Source organism: Mesoplodon densirostris, chromosome 19 (genome assembly GCF_025265405.1).
Source record: "Mesoplodon densirostris isolate mMesDen1 chromosome 19, mMesDen1 primary haplotype, whole genome shotgun sequence".
Lineage (NCBI taxonomy): Eukaryota > Metazoa > Chordata > Mammalia > Artiodactyla > Ziphiidae > Mesoplodon > Mesoplodon densirostris.
In genome coordinates this window covers 6,454,252-6,477,947 of record NC_082679.1, presented here as the reverse complement: position 1 = coordinate 6,477,947, position 23,696 = coordinate 6,454,252, and the positions used below count along the sequence as shown (strand labels likewise).

The following is a 23,696-nucleotide window of genomic DNA, read 5'->3' as shown; positions in this document are numbered from 1 at the left end:
CGTTTGGGGCGGGCCCCGGCTGCGCCTGCGCACCGCCCAGCGGGCTCGGGCGACCCATCCGGAATCCCCAAGGAAAGGGGCGTCGCCTTCCCAGGAAGGAGGCGGGGTCGGCTCGAGGGGGTGGATACTGTGAGTTTAATTATAAAGAATGACCTGGTACAAAAGCCATTTCTCTCTGCAAAATCTTGGTGGGGAGTCAGGGGGTGGGAGGTGATGGGGGGTAGGGACGAGCCCCCATGATATAATCCCGCCTCCCTAATCTTCCCCCAGTCCCTGGAAATGGACGCCTGGGTCCCACTCCCTTGAGGGATGAACTCTGAGGCCCGAGAGAGGGAAGACCCGGGCACCGGGGCTTTGAACGCGTGCGATCCTTGTCCCAGCGAGAACCAGACGTCCTCATCCGCCCCCCTCCTCTTCCTCCTCCCACACCCCCCTTGGAAGACAATTCTCGGGCTTTTATTTCAGGTTTTTTTCTGGATTTTTTCGTGTGTGTTCTAGTTTTTTTTTTTTTTTTGTATTTTCCTTTGTTATCGTTCCTCTTTTTGCTTTGTCTCTTCTCTTCGCCCCGCGCTGCCCCCCATCCAGTCCCTTCCCCCTCCCCACCCCAACCTCCCCTCCCCCCTCCCCACCCCCCCGTACCCTCCCCAACCCCGCGGCACCCATCCAGAATGAACAAGCCCTTGATAGACGGGCGCCGCGCAGGCCCCCTGCGGACGGGGGGCATCCTGCGGACAAGGGGGAGGGGGCGGGTAGGGGCCCAGCGTGACCTCCGCCCCCTTCCTCGCCATCCCTCCCCCCTCCCACGACCCTCCCACAAGGTTCCCCGCAGATCCCTGACGTGGTGAGGGGAGAGGGCTGCAAGCACCCTCCCCCCATGGACGGAGCGCCCCCGCCTCGGGGGTAGAGGGCAGCAGAGGGGGAATGGGATTGGGGGAAGGAGGGGGAGCTCTCTTCTTTGGCAGCTGAACATGGCGGAGGGGACCTGAGGGCGATGCCCTCCCCCCTTTGCCCACAGTAGGGGAGGGGGTTTTCCAGGGGAAGGGGTGGCTTAAAATTCCCAAGCCCCAGGAATAAAGGGAGGGGGAAGCGTGCAGGAAGGAACAGCCATGCTGGAGGGAGGAGTTTCTTGAAGAGACAGAAAGGTTAGGAGATGAGGGAGCGGTGTCTTCGTGCAAAATGGATGGACCGGAAGGCTGGGGAGAGTGAGAGGAGGGGAGGTGAGAGGGCCAAGCCCCGGGAAGGGAGAGGAGGAAGTGTGGAAGCAAAGTGGGCAAGAAGTGAGTGTGCGTAGGGTCTTCTCTTGGCAGAAGGAGAAAAAGAGCAGAAAGAGCTAAGAGAATAGGCAGAGTGTGAATGACCGGAAGAGCTGGTCTTTCGGGACCAAAAAAAAAAAAAAAAAAAAAAGTGCCAGGAAAAGAAACAACAGTACAGCCCAAGAGCGCGTGTGCAATGAGATGAGTGTGCAGAAAGAAAGAGGTAGTAGAGTTCCCCCAGGGAGATGGAAAAAGTCACCCAGGAGCTGACAAGAACAAGTAGAAATTCAAGAATGAGTGTGCAAGCAGGGCCACGGAAGGCAAGAACATTGTTTAAGGAAGAGAAGAAAGCTTCAAGAGAGCAGCGGAAGTACTGGGGAGGGTGAGTGCGCAGGAGCGAGCATGCGAGAAGGTTCACCCAAGAGTTGGCAATGGAGGTGGACAAGGATTTGGGAAAGAAAGGTGCAGGGGAGGCGGGAGCCTGGCAAAGCGGAGAGGCATGAGCACTTGCGAGAGATCCGGTTCCTGGGGGTTCCTGGGAGGCACGGGTGCAAGCAACAGTGGGGGAGGGGGAGGGGCAAGGAGGGGCGTCAGTGTCCCTGGGAGGGAGGGGTGAGTAGAGTGAGAATGCGGGGGTGCAAGAATAAGAGGGGAAAGTGCTTCAAGAGAATGGAGGTGAGAGTGTCGGGAGAGGCGCACAGTCTGTGAGAAGGTGAGGGGAAGGGTGTCCCAAGTGTGTCTGCAGCAAGGGCCCAGAGATTTTTCAGGAGTGAGGGGTGGAAGGGAGGGCGCCCCGGAGGAAGCGTGTGCAAGCAAGAGTCTGACAGAGCACGGAGTGTGGAGCGTGGGGGAAAGAGACGCATGGTGTGCCAGGGAAACTGAGTGTGAGCTGGAGAGCTGAGGGGGCCTCGCAAGCCGGAAGTGAAGGCGCAGTGTGCAAGACAGTGAGAGGGCGAATTTGTGCAAAATTGTAGCCCAGGGAGGGGAGAGAGGTGAGCAGGCGTGCAAAGGAGCGTGCAAAGGGCTGGGGGGCTGCTGTGTGTGCTGGGGAGAGGGGAGGGTGGGGAGAGCCGAGGGGCCTGGAGATGGGGGGAGGGTTGTTAGAGGGTGGCAGGTGGTGGAATCTGAGGGCATCGCCTTCCCCTGCGGCCTGGGGGACGGCCCCCATCCGGTGAGGCTCAGGGCTGACCCTCTATGGCTCTGTCGGTCCCCTCCTCCCCAGAATCGACCCTTCCCTCCTTCTTCATCCCCCTCTGTGATTTCTTCCCCCCCCCACTCCACTCCCCGCTTCACACACACACACACAGTCTTGTGTCAGCTGCCCCCTCCTGTGAGGTGCCAATGTCTGGCCAGATCAGGCCACCTGGTGACCTCCAGCCTTGGGAGACAAGAGTCAGGGTGCAGTTTTAGCAGAGTCCCTGGCCCAGGGAGAGAATGAAGGTCAGGGTTCAGAGGTCAAGAGGCCAGCAGGCTCAAGGGTTCCGTGGACGGGCTGGTCCGTCCGGGCCAGCCATCACCTCTCCAGGAAAAATTTGAGAGCCCGGTCGATGTTCATGCGGTGGCCCACCCTGGTCACCCCCAGATCGACGTAGTCCTCCTTGGTCAAGGCGGGCAGGTGGGAGCCATCGATCTCGTGGTCCAGGAACCGGGCTCGGTGCTCAGCCAAGCCCAGCCACTCAAGCCAATCAGCCACGTCGAACTTGGTCCAGAACCCCAGAGGTTTAGCGCTGAACGGCTTGTCCGGGGGCAGGGAAAGCAGGCGGGTCGGCGAGAGGGAGCGGGAAGCCCCTGACAAGGCCCCGCCGAGACCCCCGGACATCCCGGGGTGCGGTGGCACAAAGACAGGGGCGAAGGGGTCAGCCGAGCCTCCTGCCCCTCCGGTGGGGGAGCCGCGGATGTCAAAGAGGCCCGGGTAGAGGGGTCCAGAAGGCAGAATGGGTAGGGAGGAGGGCCGGGGTGCAGGGCTGACCTTGTGCTCCGAGGCGGGCAGCAGTGACGGGCTAGGGGCCCGGCGGAGCAAAGGTGGCCGCATCTCGAACTCCACGCCCTGGAGGTGGCGGGCGGACGTGGAGGAGGAGGAGGCCGATGGCGAGGTGGCCCCCGGGGCTGCAGCGGCCGAAGCGGAGCCCCCGCCTCCTGTGGGGAGTGGCGGCAGAGGTGCTTTGGACCAGTTCTGAAACAGGCTGCTGACAGGTTTGGAGAGAAGCGAGGGCTGGGAGTCTTCAGAGAGTCTGGAATGTGACAACGGGGCAGGGGTGGAGGAGAAGGGTTGCGGGGGGCGGGGGGGCAAAAGCGGGTGAGAAAGAGGCAGAGGTCAAGATACAGGGAGAGGAAAAGAGACATGGGGCAGGGATAGAGAGTTGGAGGAGAGAGATGGGGAGAGATCGAAGGAGCAAGCGAGGGGTAAGATGGATGTGAGGACAGAAAATGAAGGGAGAGAAAAATGAGAGGACAGGGAGAGGGTGACAGTCAAGAGAGATGAAAGAAAAAGAGACATTAAGTGATAATAATAATAATCACCACCACTTACTGATGCTCACGTGTGCCAGGCATTGTTCTAAGTGCTTTTACATATCGCCATCTCGATGGAAACCCCGTGACAGCCCTGATGCAGGTTACTATTATTATCAGCAGCACAGAGAGGTTAAGTAACTTGCCTAAGGACACACAGCCAGGAAGTGGCAGAGCCCGGTTATATGGCACCAAAGTCTGAGCTCTTAACCACTACCCTATACTGCCTTTCCGGGTATGGCCAGTCACAGCAGAGTGGAAGACAGGGAGACAGTGAGAGAGGAACAAAAAGGATGAGCATTCAAGGGAGAGAGATGGAAGGGGACGGGGACAGAGAGAGAGAGAGAGAGAGGGAGAGAGGTGAGGAGAGGGAGATGAAAGAGAGAAGAAACAAGGGGAGGAAAAGGTTCCCCTCATCCCTTTAGCTCTCTCCAGAACAGTCCCTGCCTCAGGGCCTTTGAACAGTTCCCTCTACCTAGCTCTCTCTTCCCCCAGGGAGCCAAACGATTTGCTTCCTTCCCTCCTCCAGTCTCTGCTCAGCTCGCCTGTTATTTGAGAGACTTTCTCTAACCATCGCGTTATTGCATTTTTTTCCCTAGGATGATGACAATGATTTTGTTTATTGCCTGGCCCCCACCTCTGCCTCATTAGGCTGTGAGGTCTATGAGGGAAACGCTTTGCTTGTTTTGTCCATTGTGGGGTCCCTCTCACCCTGAAGGGCACCCGGCACAGAACAGATGGCAAATCAATTATTGGTGGATCTGTTAACTAAATTACGCGTCCTTTCCTCTCCCCAGAAGACTTAAGAATCATCAGTGAGATGCCTTAAGATCTCAAAGACCTCAAAAACCACCTCAGAATATCACCGTGTGGATATCAAACCCTCGAGGAACATTAGAGTGAGCTTTGAAGAACAAGAGGATTGAAAAAAAAACCTCTCCCCACTCGCTCTGTGTGTCTGAATCAGGAATGTGACTCTATACTTTCCCTAAGGTTAGAAGGTCTTGAATGAGCTTGAACTCTGTGGCAGTTCCAACTCGCTAGCTGCTTTAGAAAGCTTCTGCATCTTCCGGGACTTCTCCATCTATACTTGCTGGGCTTTTGTAAGACACCCCTCCCCTCCCCCATCTCATGGTACAACAATGGCCTCAAAACCCTTTTAGAAGGGTTCTATGCTGTCCCTCTTCTACAGAGAGGTGGATCCCTTTGCCTAAGGTCACCCAGTTAGAAAGTGCGGGGCTGGAACCAGGATCCAAAAAACCCTGGCTCCAGAAGCACACTTGTAACCACCGACCGTGCCCTAAAGCATCTTGTCTTGACCAACACGGGGCTCAAGCGACTTGAAGATTCCAGGGATTGTCAGAACTGACAACCCACCAAGGAAACAGACATCGGGCAAGTTGTGCTCCAATCTCCTTTGTTGATCACTCTTTTTGTTCATCATGGAATGTGGGTTGTCATGGTGACGGGAGGAGACCACAGAAGCTACTGAGATAAAGGGAAATTTAAAGTGGCTGGGAAAGCGTGCTTCTTTGAGGGCAAACTTCTCCAAGCCAGCCCAGCTTCTGTTTCCTTTCTATCACCTGGGACCCTAAAGGGACACAGCTATGTGGAAGACGGTCTCTGCTACCCTCAGCCAGCCCCTCTGGCCTCCACTGCCAACCTCCAGCCCCCGGCTCACCTCTGCCGCTGCAGGGAGGAAGTCCTCTCTGGGACGTAGCTGGCTCCCCCGTGGTGGCCGTCCCCGCTTCCCCCGCCGCCTCCCCGGGCCCAGGGCAGAGCGCCACCAGCTGCCGAGGAGCCCCCAAACTGCTGAAGCTTGGAGCTGAGTTCACTGATGATGCTGGCTTTTACTGTGGCCAAGGCTGAGGCCTGAGGCTGGGCTAAGGGCCCAGGCAGGGGTGGTGGCGGTGGACCCGGGCCCTCCTCCCAGGGCAGCAGCTTCCGAGGCAGGGAGGAGGCGGATGGCAAGGGCACCGGTGGGCCTTCTGGCTCTACAGCCCCTGGACCGCCGGCCACACCTGCTGTCGAAGGTCCTGAGCAACCACTCAGGGCCAGCAGCCCATCGGTTCCAGCCCCCGTCACCGAGACGGTGGGGCTGGTGGGAGTGACAGGGTCTCGGAGTCCCCCACCGGGGCCAGGCCGCAGGCCTCCACTGGCCCCAAGCGCCCGGCCCCGGAGCTTAGAGGGAGTCATGAGCTGCGGTGGGTATGGTGGGCCAGGAGGACCGCTGCCCCCGAAGGCCTGGCCGTCCAGGTAGGCCACATACGTGTCCAGAAGCTCCGGCCCACTGGCCACACTGGCCACCCCGCCCCCAGCCCCGCCTTCGGCAGACAGGCTGCTCAGCGTGGACGCGCTGCTGATGGTCTCCAGCGGGTGGTCACTGCTGCTCCGACTGTCCACCTCCTCGATACCAGAATCTGTGCCAGCTGGAGGGTCTGGGCCAGGCTGTGGGGCAGGGGGAGGCGGGGCGGCTGGGGCCGCTGGGCCCGGCGGAGGCGCGTCCCCAGCAGCTGCGGGGCCCGCCTGGGTCAGCGTGGCCACCTCGCTGTCATAGGAAGTCAGGCTGGATGCGGTGGAGTCCAGCGTGGGAGGGGCGGCGGCCACGGCAGGGGGCGGCGCAGGGGGCGCTGGGCTGGCCGCGGTGGGTGGGTCCGGCAGCGGGTGGGGAGGCCCCGGCGTGAGGGGCGACTCGGGCTTCTCAAAGCTGTTGGAGAACTCCAGGGGCGGGGGCAGCGGTTCCACAAAGAGAAATTCGCCGTCTTCCACGTCCACCGAGGGGGCGGGGGGCGGGAGGACCAGCAGGGGGAGCCCGTTCTCGTCACTGCCCCGCGGGGAGGTCGGCGAGGGGGGCACGGACCGGCGTGGGCTGGGCGGCGGGATCCCCGGCCCGTCCTCCGAGGGGGGCCCCCTTCCCCCCGCCCCACTGGCCCGGGGCTGGCAGTTCTCGAGGAACCGCACGTGGAGGGGCAGCCGCTCGGGCTCCTCCGGGGCTGCGGACCTCCAGGCCTTGCTCACCCCGGGGTGCGGGGCGGGGGGCTCGGGCCCCAGCTGCAGCAGGAGGGGCCCGACCCCGGGGGCGGTGGGGGGCAGGCGGTGCAGCAGGGAGCGTCGGGCAGCTGGCGGGCTGGCCGGAAGGGACTTCTCCTGGCTGCCCAGCCCGGCCCGGTAGCCCAGCTCCCGGCGGGCCGGGTCCGGCGGGGGGGCTCCCCAGAGACGCAACACGGGCTCGTGGTGGGCGTGGGGCGAGTGGTGGTGCGGCGTGGGCGGCGGAGCCTCGTAGCGGGGCGACGGGGGCCTCGGAGGGGGCTGGGGGGCCCCACCGCCCTCCGCGGACTCCTTCAGCGCCCGCTCTCGGGCGGCCAGGGCCAGCCCGAGCGGGGAGGCTGGGTCCAGGGCCTTGCCGGTCAGCGGGTGGACCAGGGGCCGCGGCGGCAGGAAGCTGGTGAAGGCGCTGCTGCCTCCGCTGCTCCCGTAGGCTCGGCTGCCGGCTCCGTAGCCCCCGTAGCCGCCGCCACTCCCGGCGCCTGCGGACTCCAGCCGGAGGTAGGGCTCGGCCGAAAACATGCCTTCATCGATGGATTTGGAGTGGCGCAGCCGGGGGCCCGGGGGCGCGCCCGGGCCCAGCGAACTCTCGCCGCCATCCTCCTCCCCCGTGTCGGTGGAGAGGAAGAGCGTAGACCGCCGGCGGGCTTCGTTCTGCCAGCCGCCTTCTCTCCGAGCCGCCCCGACCAGGGCCGCTCCGAACTGGCTGGTGAAATCGAGGGTGGCCGGGCCGCTGGGAGAGGCGGGGGCGGGCACGGGCGAGGGGGGCGGCGGCACTGGCGACATGGCCGGGGCGGGGCTCGGCGCGGAGGAGCCGCCGCCGCCGCCGCCCCCTCCGCCGCCGCCGCCGCCGCCCGCGGTCTCGGGCTGGGTCGGGGGCTCCGCCTCGGTGCTGCTGCCCTGGCTGCTGCGGCCGCTGCTACTGGTGGATGGAGCCTTGATGATGATGGTGGGGATGGGGATGGAGTTCTTTTCCGACGGGGCGGCCGCGGCCGGCGGCGGCTGCGGGGACGCCGGAGACGTGGGCGAGGGCGTGGGCGGGAGGCCGCCGCCCTTCTGGGGCTCGCCTTCGACTTTGGTCTGCTTGACGAGCGGGCCCTTGCGCCCGCGGCCCGAACGGGCCGGCACGTACATGGCCGCGCTGGCCGCCCGGGGAGGCAGCTGGAAGTAGCGCAGGGCCGGGGCCTGGGAGGCGCCGCTAACCCCGCCCCCGCTGCCGTGGTGCGACGGGGACAGGGCCCCCGGGGTCGGGCTGGGCCCGCCGCCCCGCCAGCCTCGCAGGCTGGGCTGGGGCCCCAGAGCCAGTCGCGGTGGGGGGTCATCGGGGGAGCCGCCTGTCTCCATCTCCGGGGGATGCGGCGGGTGGGCGTGGTGGTGGTGTGGCTGGGGGAGCGGAGCGTGCGGCTGGTGGAGGGGCGGCGGGTGGTGCGCAGGCGGCAGGGCCCCGCCGTGGTACAAGCTCTTCTCACGGCTCCCTACACGGCTGTCAGGAGGGCAGGGCCCATCGAAGGACGACGGTGACGAGGCGGGGTGGGGGACACCTGAGCCGGGGTTGAAGGGCGCTCCCCGGGGAGAGGGAGTGAGGCGGCCGGAGGAAGAGGGGGCTGGAGGTGTGCTGTAGGGGGGCTCTGGTGGGGACGTGGTGGGCGGCGGCGGGATGTCCTCCGAACCAGGCACAGACAGGCTGCGGCTGAACTTCATGGCTGGGGGTGCTAGGTAGGGTCTCTCATCTTCTGTAGCCCCTGGGAAGACACAGAGGATCCAGAAGCAGGGTTGGGATGGGAAGGGGTGGCCTCTCTGTTCCCCTGTCCCACAGAACTTCAATATTACAATGATAATAATAATGACACCCAGTAGATGTTAAGAAGAACATGGGTTAGTCTAGAGCTTACCCAGATGTGATAAATCCAAATCCGCTTGATACAGTAATACACGTTGTGCACTGCACAACAGCAAACGGCAGAGGGAGCAAGAGAGGTGTGGTGTGTGCGTGTGTGCGTGTGTGTGTGTTGGGGGGGCGGAATTCAGCTGAACTTCCTTCCCGGGCCAGGAGGGGGCGCCTTTTCTAATTCGCCCAAAGGCACGGTATATGCTGGCGGTCGCTTGGGATGAGCAAAAATGACTTGAGCCAGGAAGAGATACGGTGTTTCTGGGTATACTTACAGATTTCTTTTCATGTACATGCAGAAAAGAAATGTAATTAGCACATCAAATCTATGATTTCACAGATAGCACTGCTTAGGATGAGGCTAATATTTAAAAGAGGGAGCCAATTCATAGGTAAGCAATGTCAGGTAGATGTATAGGTAACTGACATTAGGCAAATGACACACACTGGTGGAATGTGGACACTGAAGCTGGGGAAAAGCTAGATCCAAACAGCAAAACAACTTGGAGGGAACTGGAGGAGTGGAATCTTTTGCCTACTTATCAACTGCCAGGGCTCAGTCCCTGATTCCCTTTTCCCCTCTGACTACTCGCTCTCCATTGACTATCTCAACCAGTGACATGGCTTCGTTCACTGCTTCCCTGCTGAAGACTCCCATGCTTGTCTCGGACCCAATGCTTACCCCTGAGCTCCGGGCTTCTATATCCAAATGCTGCATCCACTTGGATGTCTAACTGGCATCTCAAACTAAGCGGGCCCCAAATTGAGCTCCAGATCTCCTCCCCACGATCTTCCCAAGCTGCTCTCTTAGCAAATGGCAGCTCAGTCCTACCTACCTCAGGACCTTTGCACTGGCTGTTCCTGCTGTGTGGAATGCCTTACTTCTAGATAGCCCCATGGCTCCCCACTTCATCTCCAAGTTTCAGCTCAAACCTGCCCCCCAGCACTCCTGACATCTCTCACTCTACTCTTTTTCTATTTTTTTCCATAGCACTTAACATAGCTAACATACTATATCATTTTCTTATTTCTTATCCTTATAATCTGTTGTCTGTCTTCCCCAGCTAGAAGGTAAGCTCCATGGGGGCAGGACCCTTTAGTCTGTTTTGTTCCCTGACAAATCGCCAGCAGTTTAGCCTGGCATATGGTAGTGCTCAATAAACATTTGTAGAATGAATGAATGAATGAATGAATGAATGGAGTCTGGTATAAGAGAGAATGAACCAGGGTCTGTGGTGGTTTCGACTTAAGTGCATCCAGGCAGGGGCAATGATGTCCCCATTTTCTAGATGCAGAACCCTAGGCTGCCTGCCCTGGGTCACACAGCCAGGATGGACAAGAGCCAGGATTCAAACCCAGGTTTGCCCAGCAACAAAGCCTGAGCTCTTTGCCCAACTTGATGGTCACATATGGAAGGAGAAAAGAACATTCCCAGGCTCCCTTGTTTTCCCCGTAAACTGTCACCCTCCCAGCCTCCCCTTTCCCCACTGGCATCCCTTACACCCACCCTTGCAGGTGACATACCAATAGACTTTTGCCGGAGCATGAGTCCAGGTCCTGGAGGCAGGTAGGAAGGACGTTCATAACTTGGCTGGGAGCGGTGGTGGGGATCAAAGCTCGACTTTGGGGTGGCAGAGGAGGAGAGAGAATAGAGAGCAGAGAAAAATCAGTCTCAGGGCATGAAAATCCATGGATTCCCCACACAGCCATCCATTCCTTCCCCAGCCTCTGCAGGAAGGGAGAGGTGTGTGAAGGAGATGGAAGGGAATTCTGGGGTAGGGAAAGGTTTCTGAGTCCTGACAGCAGCAGCGGGGAGAGAGAGAGGAGGAAAAGTCAGATTATCACCGGAGCCTGTCTGCTCTGCGTCCCAAGCCCATCACTAACCTGGGCACTTTTCTCCACCCCTGCTGTCACTGCCCAGGTCCAAGTTACCACCGTTGCCTGCCTGGATGACAGCAGTAGCCTTTTCCTGGTCTCCTGGCTGCCACCCCTGTCCTGCCACCCATTCCTGGTCTGCTTTCCACGCAAGAGTCAGAGGGATCTTTCTAAAAGCAATTCTGGTCATGCTATTGCCCTGCTTAAAATCCTACAGTAGCATCTCACATCAGTTAGGAAGGGATCCAAGTTCCCAAGTCTGGTCTTCAAAGCCCCCTGTGGTAGACACTGCCTGTGCCCACGCAGATCTCCTCAGCCAGGATGCTGTGCCCATCCCCAGCCACTGTGTCACCTGCCTGCAACACTTGGCTGCCCCTTGCTCTGAAGAGTCATTCCCCCTCCAAAGGAGTTGACGTGCCCAAGCTGTTAACGTGCCCCCACTTCTGGGAGCAGCCTGCAGCCAACTGACAGGGAGGTCTAAGGAGGGATTCTCTCCATCCTGCAATTCACACTCCTGAGCTCCCCAAGGGATCAGGCTGAAGGCAAACTCCAGTGGGGACCAGGGTTGCTGACTTTCTCTGTAGCCCATCCTGTCTCAACCATGCCCTTACAGGTTCCCCCTTAGGAAATCGTTGTCTCAAGCATCCTTATCTCAGGCTCTGATTTTAGATTAAGAATCATGGTGATTAAGACACCGTGTATGATCTAGCCCTTGCCTATATCTCCCACCCTGGTCCCACCACGCCCACCTTTTCTTGCTCCTGCAGTGCCGCAAGGTTCATCCCTGATTTAGGACACTTACAAGTCCTGGATCTTCTCTCTGCAATGGTTTCCTCCCAATCATCACAGATTCCTTTCCATCTTTATGTCCTCTGCTCAAATATCCCTCCCAGTCACTGCCTACTGCATTTCCCTGTCCTGTTTTCTTCATGACACTTCTCTCACTTCTTGCTTACTGTCTGTCTGTCTTCCTGGTGAGAATGTCAGCTCCCTGAAGGCACCAGACATTATCCCAGGCACCATGGGTACAGGGTCAAGGGCCCACGATACTTTTAGGGGAAATGTTTTAATTTCTTTTCAAATAGGAAGGAAAAATAATTATAATTCAGCCTGGATAATATTCAGCTTTGCATCAACACAGTCATAAAATATTGATTTTTAACTTTTTTTTTTTTTAAGGAGGGAGGGGCTCATGAAGGCAAAAGTACCAAAGGCCCACAGAACTCATAATGCAGCCTTCCTGAGGGTAGTGACTTTATCAGTCTGGTTCACTGCTAGGTCCCCAGTCCCCAAACAGGCCTGATGTTCTATAAGCTTGTGTCAAATGAACAAGCCAATGTCAGGCACTCCGGGGCCCCGACTTCCCTGCTTCCGCCAGGTGGCCCCATGTGTCTTCCTTCTCCGTCTTTGAGACCAGAAGTTCATAGAAAGGAAGGCCTCTTTGGATGGGGTCCCCACTTTTGGGGTGTGACCCTAACTGTCCTCACCTCCCCACCACGCCCTCTCCTGTCCCCCTGCTGTAACCACTCCCAGTTCTCTGAATTCCCTGTGCTGTTTCTCACCTCAGAGCCTCAGCATCCGCTGTTCCCTCTGCCTGGAAAATCCCTTCCCCACTCTCTACTAAGGGAAAACTCCTTGTCATCCTGGCCCCCACCCCGGCCTGGCCACCCCCTTCCTCTAGCCCTGCACTTCCGAATCCAGTGGCCACTAGCCATTCAGATGTACATTTCAATTAATTTGAATAAATTTAAATAAGATGAATTTGAAAATTCCCTTCCTCCATCACACTGGCCGCATTTCAAGTGTTCAATTGTCACTCATGGCTGGTGGCTGCCATATTGGACAGTGCAGATGGAGAGCATCTCCATCATCACAGAGAGCTCCACCGGACAGTGATGCTCTAGCCCATCATAGAATGCATCTGTGCTACCCCTCTCACTGCCCTCACCTTGGACTGGGACTATTTCTGTGTTTGCATCATTCATTCATTCATTCCACAGATATTTATGGAGCACCTGATTTATGCCAGGGACTGTTCTAGATGCTGCAGATGCAGCCGTAAACAAAACAGACAAAAGTCCCTGCCCACATGAAGGGCAGGCAGACTATAAACAAAATAAATTAGTAAAATACGACGTGGGTCAGATGGAGGTAAGCAACAGGAGAGGGAGACTATAATTTAAAATAAGGCAGTCAAGAAGACCCCGCTGAGAGGGTACAACCTGAGCAAACTCCTGAAGGAAGGAGCCAGGGATGGATGTATCCAGGGGAAGAGTATTCCAGGCAGAAGGAGCAGCAAGTGCAGAGGTCCTGAGGTGGGAGTGAGCCTGCTGTGTTCAAGGAATAGTTAGGAAGCCAGTGTGTCTGGAGTGGGTGAGCCAAGGGCTGAGGGGTGGGAGATGACATCAGACAGGTGGTAGCAGGGTGACACTGGATGGGAGCTGGTAGCTTCAGATGTGTCCTCCCTGGAAAGGCTTCCTCCTATTACTCTGCATCATAATTTCCTCCACCTATCCTAGGTTAGAGTTATAATTATTTGCTTATTTGTTTATTGACTGTCTCCCTGGGCATGTAGCCTACCCAATACCCATTCTACTCTTCTTCTTTGATAAGAAAACCCCAATCTTATTTGGCACCTATTGAGAGACTACATTTCCCAGCCTCCCTTGTGGCTAGGTGTGGTCATGGGACGAAGGCCGGCCCAGACGCATAAGTGGAAGTGTTGTGTGTTACTACTGGGAAGTCTCATCAGAGGTAACCCAAGAAGCAACAATGTGCCCTCCTTTTCACTTCTGCCTTTTCACTCTTCCTTGTTCCTGCCACCTGGAATGCTGGTGCAATAGCTGGAGCTCCAGCAGCCTCTTGGACTATGAGGTGACTTTGTGGCTAGGGTGAGAAGAATCCTAGGTCTTCAAGACCATGGAGGCTACCACACCTGCCTCAGACTCCCTACTCCAGACTTGTTCAAGACGACAGAGATATAAGCATTTGTTTGTTCAAGCCACTGCTATCTGGGGGTTTCTCTTATATACAGCAGAACCCAATTCCGCAAAATACCCCCACTCCCCCGCCAGTGTCAATTCTCTAAAGGAGGTAACTTTGTTTGGCTGGTTCCCTCCTATACTCCCAGGGCCGAGCAGCAGGTCCAGTACATAGTAGTTGCTCAATAAATATTTGTAGAATGAAGGACACCTTGACAAAATGGGGGGAGCACCCCGATGACATAACCCTAGTCCCGTTCCTTTGAGAGAGCGATGGGGAAGGATCACAGTGACAGGGGAGGGGTCAGAGTGACGGGGAGGGGACAGAATAGAGTGATAGAGGAAGGGTTCCCCCAGCTGAAGAGGGTTCAGACTCAAGGGAGAGGCGTCCGATTGGCACACTGGCAGAAGACCTTCCAAGTGGAAAAAGAGGGATCAAATAATGGGTTAGCTTGGCACAAGAGGGGTCATAGCAGCAGAGGAGATGTCTGACTGACAGGAGCCATAATAGCATCTGAGGAGGCTAGGAGTGACTGCCTGAGGGGTGGACGGACGCAAGGTGAGACAGGCTGACCTCCCTCAACAAACGGGGAGCCGTCTCTCCCGCGCAGAGGGGGCAGCCAATCAGAGCCTGCCAGGTGCGTGTGACATCACCGACGGCCGGGCAGACTCCTCCCCAGCGAGTTGACCAGAGGTCCCGCCCTACTCCTGTGCCACCTCGTGGGTCGCTGTGGGTCTGGTGCCTCCATGGCAGAGTGTGCCCTGGTGCTGTGCACAGGCTAGAGGCTGGGAAATTCGCGTTAGGGAGCCAGCCCCTGAAAGGGGTGAGGGGGAAAAGATCGGAGGGGGAGACAGATGGAGAGACAGAGCAAGACAAAGACAGAGGTGGGGAGACAGAGGCAGAGGTGGGGAGGCAGAGGCAGAGGTGGGGAGACAGAGGCAGAGGTGGGGAGACAGAGGCAGAGGTGGGGCTCCAGAGGTGTCGGGGAGAGACAGGAGGGGACGTGAGACAGCCATGAGAAGAAAGTGGGACCCAGCAAGGCAGGGAGAAAAAGGCAGTCCTGAGGGATTCTGCCATGGAGAGGGCCGGAGCTACCCTAGGAGGGAAGGACACGCAGCCAGGAGGTCCAGACATGCCCCGGGAGGGGAAGAGGCCGAGGATGCAACCCAGATGATACGGTAAAAATAACCAGAGGGAGAAACTGAGTCCCGAGAAAGGCTGAAACCAGAACCCAGACCACCCAGGCCAAGATGTGGGAGGTGGGGATCAGGGGACACCCCCCCACCCCAGGGCGGTCAGTCACCAGGTAACAGACAGTAGCCAAGAAAACCAAAGCCACGCAGAGGGGAGGTCAGACAGATGAACTGCAGAGCCCTAGGAGGACACAGAGCCCAAGAGGGGCCTCGACCTACAGCGGACCTGCCTGGGGTCCGCACCCTCACTGCTGGGGCAGTGGGTCCTCCCAGCCCCCCTTAGGTTTTACGCAGAGGTGTGTTTTTCAGGGAGGGTTGAAATCTCTCCATCCTTAAGTTTTTAAACAGTGGCGTCTTGCACAATCTTTTGCTCTGTCCACGGTGGTGCAGGCCCTTTAAAGGAGCCTGGGGGCCGCACTGGGCTTCCACACTGCCCGCTTGCCCCCCCTTGGTTTAGGTGCAGCGGAGTCCAAGAGGGAGAGTGAAGAGGGGAGAGAAGCCGAAACAGATGGGAGATGGAGACCCAGAGGAGAACAAGACCACCCACTAAGAGAGGCACGGAGATGCAGGAAGGTCACAGAGGGGTCCCTGTGTTGACTCAGAGGTTGAGAAAGATCAGGGCGACTGGTGGGAGGCGGGGGCAGAGATGGCGGCAGAGAGAGCCCTCAACATGAGAGGGAGGGCTTGGGGGAGGCCCAGGGACAGACCCCAGGAGGGAGAAGAAAAGGGGAAATGACCACTGGCCTCCAGGATCCAGAGGAAAGGGAGGCCCCATGAAGCCCTCAGGTGTTTCATTTCTAGGAGATGGGGGGCACGCGGGCAGCTGGTTATATTATTGGCCAGTGTCTGGGCCCACCTGGGGGTGTCTTTGGAGCCAGGATCTTGTCTGTCCTGTAATGAAGGTTCATGCATGGAGGGGCTGGCACCCTGGCAACCTGGCACTTGGTGGGTACTCCATGCATTTGTTGAATAAATGAAAACAGGACTGGCCCTAATCTGTTAGTAGAGACTCCGTACCGAGCCTGGAATGTTGTTGTGGGGTCTCTGGGGCGCATGCGGGGGTCACCGTAGGGTCTCCAGTTTGTTCTTTTATGGCACGGGGAGGCTCACCATCCCTTGAGAGCCTCTGTGCTAGAAGCTGATCTCATTCAGTCCTCCTAAGAACCAGCAAGATTGGCTTTACCCCTGTTACAGAACAGGAAACTGAGGCACAGAGAAATTAAAAAGCGTGGGCCAAGCGACATAGTAAGTTAGAGGTGGTCAGGCTTTGAAGGCAGGTTTGCCTAGCTCTACTGCCCATGTACTTTTTTTTTTGGACAGTACTTTTTTTTATATATATATCGGAGTATAGATGATTTACAATGTTGCGTTAGTTTAAGGTGTACAGCAAAGTGATTCAGTTGTTCAGTTTTTCTGGTTCTTTTATATCATAGGTCATTACAAGATATTGAATATAGTTCCCTGTGCTATACAGTAGGTCCTTGTTGTTTATCTATTTTATATACAGTAGTGTGTATCTGTTAATCCCAAACTCTGAATTTATCCCTCCCCCTTACCTATGGACTTTTAATCCTTACACTGACCCTGGGGGGAGGTGGGCGTGGAAGATGACCCTAATAGGCCCAGAGATTTCAAATTCCTCGCAAAGCCAAGGACGGGTGTGAAGTGAGGGCTCCTGCATGCAGGGCCCTCTGCCGAGCCCTGAGAAGTGGCCAAGCACCCTCTGCCTCTAAATCTGGGAGAAATTCTAGGAGTATCGATACAAAATTTGCCACCTGCATTTTTGGCTCTTGTAAAAGTACTAGGGGGCTTACCTGGTGGCGCAGTGGTTAAGAATCCGCCTGCCAATGCAGGGGACGCGGGTTTGAGCCCTGAACCGGGAAGATCCCACATGCCGCGGAGCAACTAAGCCCGTGCGCCACAACTACTGAGTCTGCGCTCTAGAGCCCGCAAGCCACAGCTACTGAGCCCACGTGCCACAACTACTGAAGCCTGCGAGCCTAGAGCCCGTGCTCCGCAACAAGAGAAACCACCGCAACGAGAAGCCCGCGCACCACAACGAAGAGTAGTCCCCCGCTCGACGGAACCAAAGAAAGCCTGTGTGCAGCAACAAAGACCCAACGAAGCCAATAAATAAATAAATAAATAAATAAATAAATAAATAATTTAAAAAGTACTAGGCCTTCTAGAATAGGTGGTTGAGCCCTTAAGAGGGCTAAGGATAGATTTCAGGGGTGCCCCGCATGCTTACTTGGATGGGGAGAAAAACCCTACATCTTTATTTTCATTATTCTCCAACTAAAACACAACATTTGCTCAATTAAGGATGTAGGTAACAGCCCACGTCAGTCTTAGCAAAACCTGCGACTGTATCCCCAACAGAAATCACAGGTATTTCTGTATCCTTCACTGCAGAGGCTGCAGATTTCTCTAAATAGTGTTTATGCTTCTTAGGACTTCGAAATTAGAGTAGTCAAGATCCACCACCAGATCTTTCTGGCTACCACGGTGAAGAAAAGGCACCGACATTACTATGTTGCAAATTTTGCTTTCAAAAAATATTCTGATAACTGTATTTCAGTGTAACTGGCTTCTTTTGTTATCTCATGTATTTTTTTAAATTTTATTTTTGGTTCAAGGGACTTGTAACCTAACTTCATCCACTCACAAGAGCTGAACTCTTTGCTCAGGCTCGCACTGCCCTCGTGAGGCTACACCCTTCCACTGTCACTCCCCACGGTTATGTACTGTTCTTGACCCTTACGAATTATGTTTTATTTTATGCATTTATAAGCATTATTATGAGGACGATGCCAGCCTGCCAAAAGGGTCCATGGTCCCGCAAAAGTCAAAGCACCCAGTTTTAGAGTCAGTGGTCCCTTGGTCACCAGTGGTGGGTGTGGCCTGTAAAAAGAGGGAGTCAGAGGGTGGGGTCAGAGGGCAGGGCCTGGGCAGAGAAGAAGGAAGTGCTGAGACAGAGGTAGGGCCCCGTGTGGCCTCTGGAGGGTGGAGAGGGGAAAGCACTGGCAGGGCTGGTGGGGGATGTGTCCCCATGAAGGGGCACAGTCTAGTGAGGAGGGCAGCCAGGAAGGGCCCAGCAGGTTCCCACCCGAAGGGCCAGGGCCGTGGCTGGATCATGGATCCAGTTGCCTGACTGCCTGGGGTTGAAATCCCGGCTCCCTCTCTGAGCCTCAGTTTCCCTTCTGTATCACAACCGAGTGTACCTCCCAGGATGATTCCAAGGAATGAATGAGATAAGCCACGTAGAAACGTAGCGTCAGAAATGTGATCAACACCCACTATAGGTTAGCAGGCAGAGCGCAGACAGAGATAATTAATATTTTAATAACTACCACTTGTTGAGCACCTATTATTATGCACTGTGCCTGGGCCAGGGAGCGCCATCCGAGACATCGTTTTACCTTCCCTGAGACCCCTGAGGTGGGATGGAGATGAACAGGAAGAGCTGGGCAAGAGAGGATGGAGAGTGGAGGGAGATGAGAGAGATGGGATCTGGGGGGACAACAAGGAGGAAGAGGATGGGCTGGGAGGAAAGGGGACGCCCAGAGTGGGGAGAAAGGAGGGAACCCGCAGGACGGGCATGAAACACGGGGGAGTCAGGAAGGATTTGCAAGGAGAGAGGTAAAGGCTCCAAGCTGCCCTGTGCAGCCCTCAAGCTTCCTTCCCCCGAAGGGCCCAGTTCCCCAGACCAGGCTGCCTACCTCAGTGGCAAAGAAGCCTTTGGGTCGGTGTTTGCCCAGGGACGCGAGGCCACCAGGCCCAGGACTCTCACTTGCACTGATGGTCTGCTGAGCTGCCGCCAAAATTTCATCCAGTTTGTCTAGGGGAGGCGGAAGAGGGACGGAGAGCCAGAGAAATGAGGTTTGCTTGGGCCTGGCGCAGAGACAGCTGCCGGGAGCCCATTCAGGGTCTTGTGTGAACCAGAAAAGGGCACCCTTGTCTCCCTCCCGGAGGCCCGATGGCCCTGCTTGGAGACACAGTCTCCAGCCCGGCAGGCAGGACCCAGCGATGGGAACGGGTGAGGGCGGTGAATAGGACAGCCATCGTGTGAGGGAGGGTGGAAGGGAGGCAGAAGGCAGTGCGGAGAGGCTCAGAACAGAGCTGGGAACTCAGACTCGATGTCTGGGGCCAAGTTGAGGCGTGAAGGTGATCAGTGCGGGGGTGGCTGAAGGGGGCGCGGGCCTGGAGAGGAATGGAGCGGATGCGGCACCCCAGGGGCTGTGGGGTCGGGGCCCTGGGCAGCCCAGGGAGCAGGGCTGGGCCATCTTACTGAGAGCCATCTGATACACCGTCCGCTTTTTCTCCATGCTGGGCACCGGCGCAGGTTGCTGCTCGTACTCTGTGGGCAAAGAAAGGATGCGGATGAAGCCCAGGGGCGCCCCCCGGAGGGCGGGGCGGAGCGTGCTCGGCCGGCGGGCGTGGCCAGCGGGCGTGGCCAGCAGGCGTGCGCAAGCGCGAGTGGGCAGTGAGGGGCCGGGATGGGGGAGGGGCGAGTCCGCCGGTGGGATGGGGACGGGGGCCCTCCCGCCAGTCCTGTGCCCACTCACCACTCTTCTTCTTCCAGGGCGAGACTAGCCCGGGGGAGAGGCAGTAGAGGAGCGAAGAGTTAGGACTTCAGGGGGAGGCGAGGGGCCCCCTTTCTGGAACGCCCGCCTCCCTCAGGGCCCTGGGGTGAGGGCGGTCAGCTAGCTGCCTGATCCGCCCCGGGCAGGGGAAACTGCCCCGTCTGGAGGGAGGGGCTCGCCTTCCTTTCTGTTAGTGGGAGTGAGGGGAGCTGGTGGAGGGAGAGATGGAGAATGGCGGTGGGGTTCAGGTGGAACAGAGGGGGAGGGGCTAGAAAGGAAACAGGGACCCGCAGAGAGGAACGTACGGACGCAGACAGAGACCCCGACACAGAAACAGATGTAAGAGGACGAAGGAAAGTCGGCTCTCAGACGCCCTTTCCCAGCGACACACACGCAGGCCAGAGAGAGTCTGACCCATGGACTGGGGGACAGGACCAGGACGAGGACCCCTGGTCACTACAACACTAACGAACTCAAGGGATGCTCCAGCCTCCCGCTGCCCCTTTCCGTCCGCAGCACCTGGGCCCCAGCAGCCCCGCAAAGCTCACCCATCTCCTCCAGCTCTGAGGTCATGGACTTGGAACGCAGGGAGATGGTTGGAGGCGGGAGCCGCTTAGCCTGCGGCGGTGCTGGAAGAACGAGCGGGGTCAGGCGTCAGTACCCTGGAAGGAAAGCCCGTGACCTGCCCCCCGCTCAGCACCGCGGCGCTCCCAGAGCTCGGAGAAGAGGTGCCATCCGCATGTTGAGCCCTCACTCAGTTCCTCTCCAGAGGGTCCTGAACCAGCAGCCCTGGCGGAGGGAACGCTGCTGCTGCTGGTGGGGGGGACCATTGGGCCATTAGGGCTCCCTGAGGATTGTGGTCTAGTAGCAGCGGGGGACCCGGGCCCGGCCACACAAGTGGGGGGCGGAGCACCTTTCTTATGAACAGCCTCGTCCATGTCCGGGTGCCTGGTGACCATCACCACCTTGACCATCAGCGTGTTGCCCCCTTGGCGTATCATGTTCACCACCTGCCGGTGGCCGACCTTCACCACGTTCTGCCCGTTCACCTGTGGCACAGACACCCCCCAGAGCACACCCAGTAGGTGAGGGGACGGATGCTTTCCACTTCAGGGTCCCCGTCGAAGTGGCCTCCTCCTGCCTTGTCCCGTATGTGGCACTGTTGGTCACCCTTCTCTCCCCTTGACCCTCCTCTGCCTTGCAAGCCCCCAACTCTCTGTTCCTGTAACTCTCCTGGCCTCAGGGTTGGGGAAGGGGCTGCGCCCACCCTATTTGCCTCTCTCTCCCTCCTTGCCCTCCAGCATTGTGCGTGCGTGTGTGTGTGTGTGTGTGTGTGTGTGTATGTGTTCAAGCGCGTGCCCTGGCGGGGGGTGGCGGGGAACAGCTCTGTCATCTGAGATACTTCAGAAAGGCTTTCAGATGGAGTCACTGAAGAAGCAGAGGCTGGCTGCGGGGTTGGGGGGGGAGGGGGGCGGGGTTGGGAAGCTTTGGTGCCAAAGGAGAATCTGGATTTGGGCAGCCGCGTCCTGGCATAGATCACGAGGGGTCTGAGGATTTGTGGCTAGGGGCCCAGAGGAGAGCGCGGTGTCTGTGGAAGGTGGGCCAGGGGTAGGGTCTTTGGAGAGGCCTTTGGGGCTGGGGGCCGGGACTCACCTCAATGAGGAAGTCTCCCATTCGCAGTCCAGCTCGCCATGCCACGCCACCCTCGTCCACCGACTCCAGATACTGCAGCGCCGGGAAGGCCGGGGTGGGGGTGAACTCCTCGATGGGGGTCTGCGCTGCAGATGGGGAGGAGCCGGCGGGGTCGGAGGGGAGGGGGTGGAGAGGCCGAGCAGGGGGTGGGGCTCAGACCCAAGTCACGGAGGCCTCACCGTAGCTGCGGGACCAGCACCCTGGGGTGGGGTGGGGTGGTGGGCAAGCTGGGGTCCCTTTCCCTGTCCTTCCCCCTGGGTCAGAGAGCCCTTCTCCCGCCCCCTCCCCGGCCGCCACTCACCCTTGGCCCCGCGGAGCACGAACCCAAACCCCTCACTGTCCTTCTTCTGCAGCAGAACTGTCTTCTCCTTGATGACGTAATCACTGGCAGGGAGGGTGGGGGAGGGGCCGGGGTGGGGCGGGTGGAGAAGGGATCATGAGACCCAGAGCCCGTGCCCCACCAGCCACCTGGTGACCTGAGCCCAAGCTCCAGAACCAGTCACTCCCCCTCCGAGGAGCTTCCTCACCCACTCCACGTGTGTATGCTCGCAGCAGCCCTGACAAGCCTCCCCCTCAGAGCCCAGAGCGCTCGCTCTCCCACTCAGTCTTTCCTCATTCATCCATTGGTGCATCCATCCACCCATCCATTCAGCAAAGCACAGTGTGGGGAACGGAGAGCTAAACTGCCAGATCACCAGACAGCCTGGCTGGAGTCCCTGCTAGCCACTTTCTGTCTGTGACCTTGGGCCCACGACTTAAACCTCTGGGGCCTCAGTTTCCTCATCTGTAAGGCGGGACAATAACAGGCTCCACCTGATGGGGTCGCTGTGGAAGTTCCCTATATATAGTATATATAGTATTCGGCTCAGTGCTGGGTACCGTAGCACATGCGCCATAGAATTCATTCGCTGTCTTCGGTCAAGTCTTTTGGTCTAGAGGACACATGTACTTGGATAATACCTCTCCCAACTCCTTGACTATATATATGCTACAGTAACAACTCCCCAGGTCCCCAGACATATTGTAACATTGCTTATTCAGCATTGTCCAATATGGTGGCCACTAGCTGCCTGTGTCTATTTATATGCAAATTAACTAAAAATTAAATTGAAAAATTCAGTTCCCCAGTCTCACTAGCCACGTTTCCAAGTGCCTGGCAGCCACATGCGGCTAGTGGCTACCACGCTGGACAGCACAGATACAGAACATCTCCGTCGCCGCAGAAAATTCTAGCGGACAGCGCTGACATCTATTTCCCAGTATATCTCAAATGTACCTCCTTCAAGCAGTCGGTAGATTCTAGCAAAATGCAAACTGCGTGTGAATATGTGGATGGTCCCCAGTAAGGCCTCCAAAGCCCACCAGCACATTTAGGCAAGGCTCACATACCCGGCAAAGTTCAGTTAAACTCAAACCTATTCCGTGTATCTCAACAGCTGCCCGGGGCTCACCCAGATAACAGCCCCAAACCCTAGACGTCACCACTGTGTACATCAGGATTACACATCCATTCCATTCCAGGCACCCCAGTATACAGCAGGAATACCCAGACACCATGGTTCCAGGCGCGTTGGAATACCCACAGTCACCCCCACCCCAGAGCCACCAGAACACGTGCCTTGCTGCATCCAGAGCATCCTGCAGTCAGGTCAGAAACCCGGCCCAGCACACACACAGACCCCCTCATCATACCCCAGTAATACCCACGGGCCCTAACACACTCCGATAACAGCCAAGCAGGCTCCCTGCGCACTCCCATTACCTACCCCCAGAGATCTGGCAAAACAGCCCTCCAGGAATACTCCAGTATATTTCAGTAACACCCCGGCACATCCCAGTATGCTCCAATAGTAACTCCCCTTCACTCTGATCTCAGTCTATTCCCATAACACGCCCCCTGAACACAAACCAGCACACGCCAATAAAACTTAAGGTGCTCCTACTGTATTTCGGTGCCGCCCTCCCTCCACACACACAAGCAGGCCGGATACTCCCACGACCCCCCATGACATCCACTGTCAAATCCATACACTGGTACCGTAGGGACAGTGGTCTGCACACCCCTGCTCCCACCCTCCTTATTATAATCTGGTGGGTCCGACAGCAGGCATGCACGTGTAGACACAGCCCACAACTGCCCTTGCTCAAAGTTCACGATGGTCCAGTAAACACGTCTACACCATACCCGCTATGTCTTCCTGACCTTATATTCAACCCAGGCACCGGCCACCTTTGTAACTGGGTAGAGGGGATGTTGGAAGAGACGGAGGGAAGGGGTTGAAAGGGATGGGGGAGGGGAGAGGAGGGGAGGAAAGAGGCAAAGAAGGCTCCAAGAGCGAGTGGACGGGGCTGACAGAAATTGGTTGAGAAGTCGGAGCTGCCTACTCCTGACCATGAGCTCTGTGGCATCCTTGTCCCCACCTCTGTGCCCACGGCGTAACCGGACGTGCTCCTTTGAGCCCTCATATCCTTGCTACCCCCATAGCCCTTCCAGATCTCCAGGGCCCCCCCAGCGGCCAGTAATGCTCTTCAGATCCCCTTTATTCCTCATTTACAGCAGTTTCACTTGCCTTCATGCATGCCACAAACCCCTACTTTTCCCCCAATTTCTCCCTGCCCCTGGAATCTCTCACCCACACATTCTCCTCACTCTTCATACATAAGCCTTCCC

At 57.6% G+C, this 23,696-nt stretch overlaps 1 protein-coding gene across 4 annotated transcripts in view; it reads right to left on the bottom strand.

The window, feature by feature from the left end:
- Window positions 1–2,543: 2,543 nt before the first annotated feature.
- The window catches only part of SHANK1 (SH3 and multiple ankyrin repeat domains 1), a 46,333-nt gene continuing 25,180 nt past the window's right edge, over window positions 2,544–23,696 (bottom strand). For 2 of the 4 annotated variants that reach the window (XM_060083360.1, XM_060083362.1), the window contains 10 exons: window positions 21,327–21,409; window positions 20,987–21,111; window positions 20,247–20,382; window positions 19,882–19,962; window positions 19,316–19,339; window positions 19,039–19,107; window positions 18,470–18,588; window positions 10,222–10,318; window positions 5,446–8,551; window positions 2,544–3,484 (listed from right to left, as the gene is read on the bottom strand). In XM_060083360.1, coding sequence (XP_059939343.1) covers window positions 2,767–3,484; window positions 5,446–8,551; window positions 10,222–10,318; window positions 18,470–18,588; window positions 19,039–19,107; window positions 19,316–19,339; window positions 19,882–19,962; window positions 20,247–20,382; window positions 20,987–21,111; window positions 21,327–21,409 — 4,558 coding nt within the window. In that variant the 3' untranslated portion in view covers window positions 2,544–2,766. The remainder of the gene's footprint in view (window positions 3,485–5,445; window positions 8,552–10,221; window positions 10,319–18,469; window positions 18,589–19,038; window positions 19,108–19,315; window positions 19,340–19,881; window positions 19,963–20,246; window positions 20,383–20,986; window positions 21,112–21,326; window positions 21,410–23,696) is intronic. The other 2 variants (XM_060083361.1, XM_060083363.1) reach the window with 1 other exon arrangement.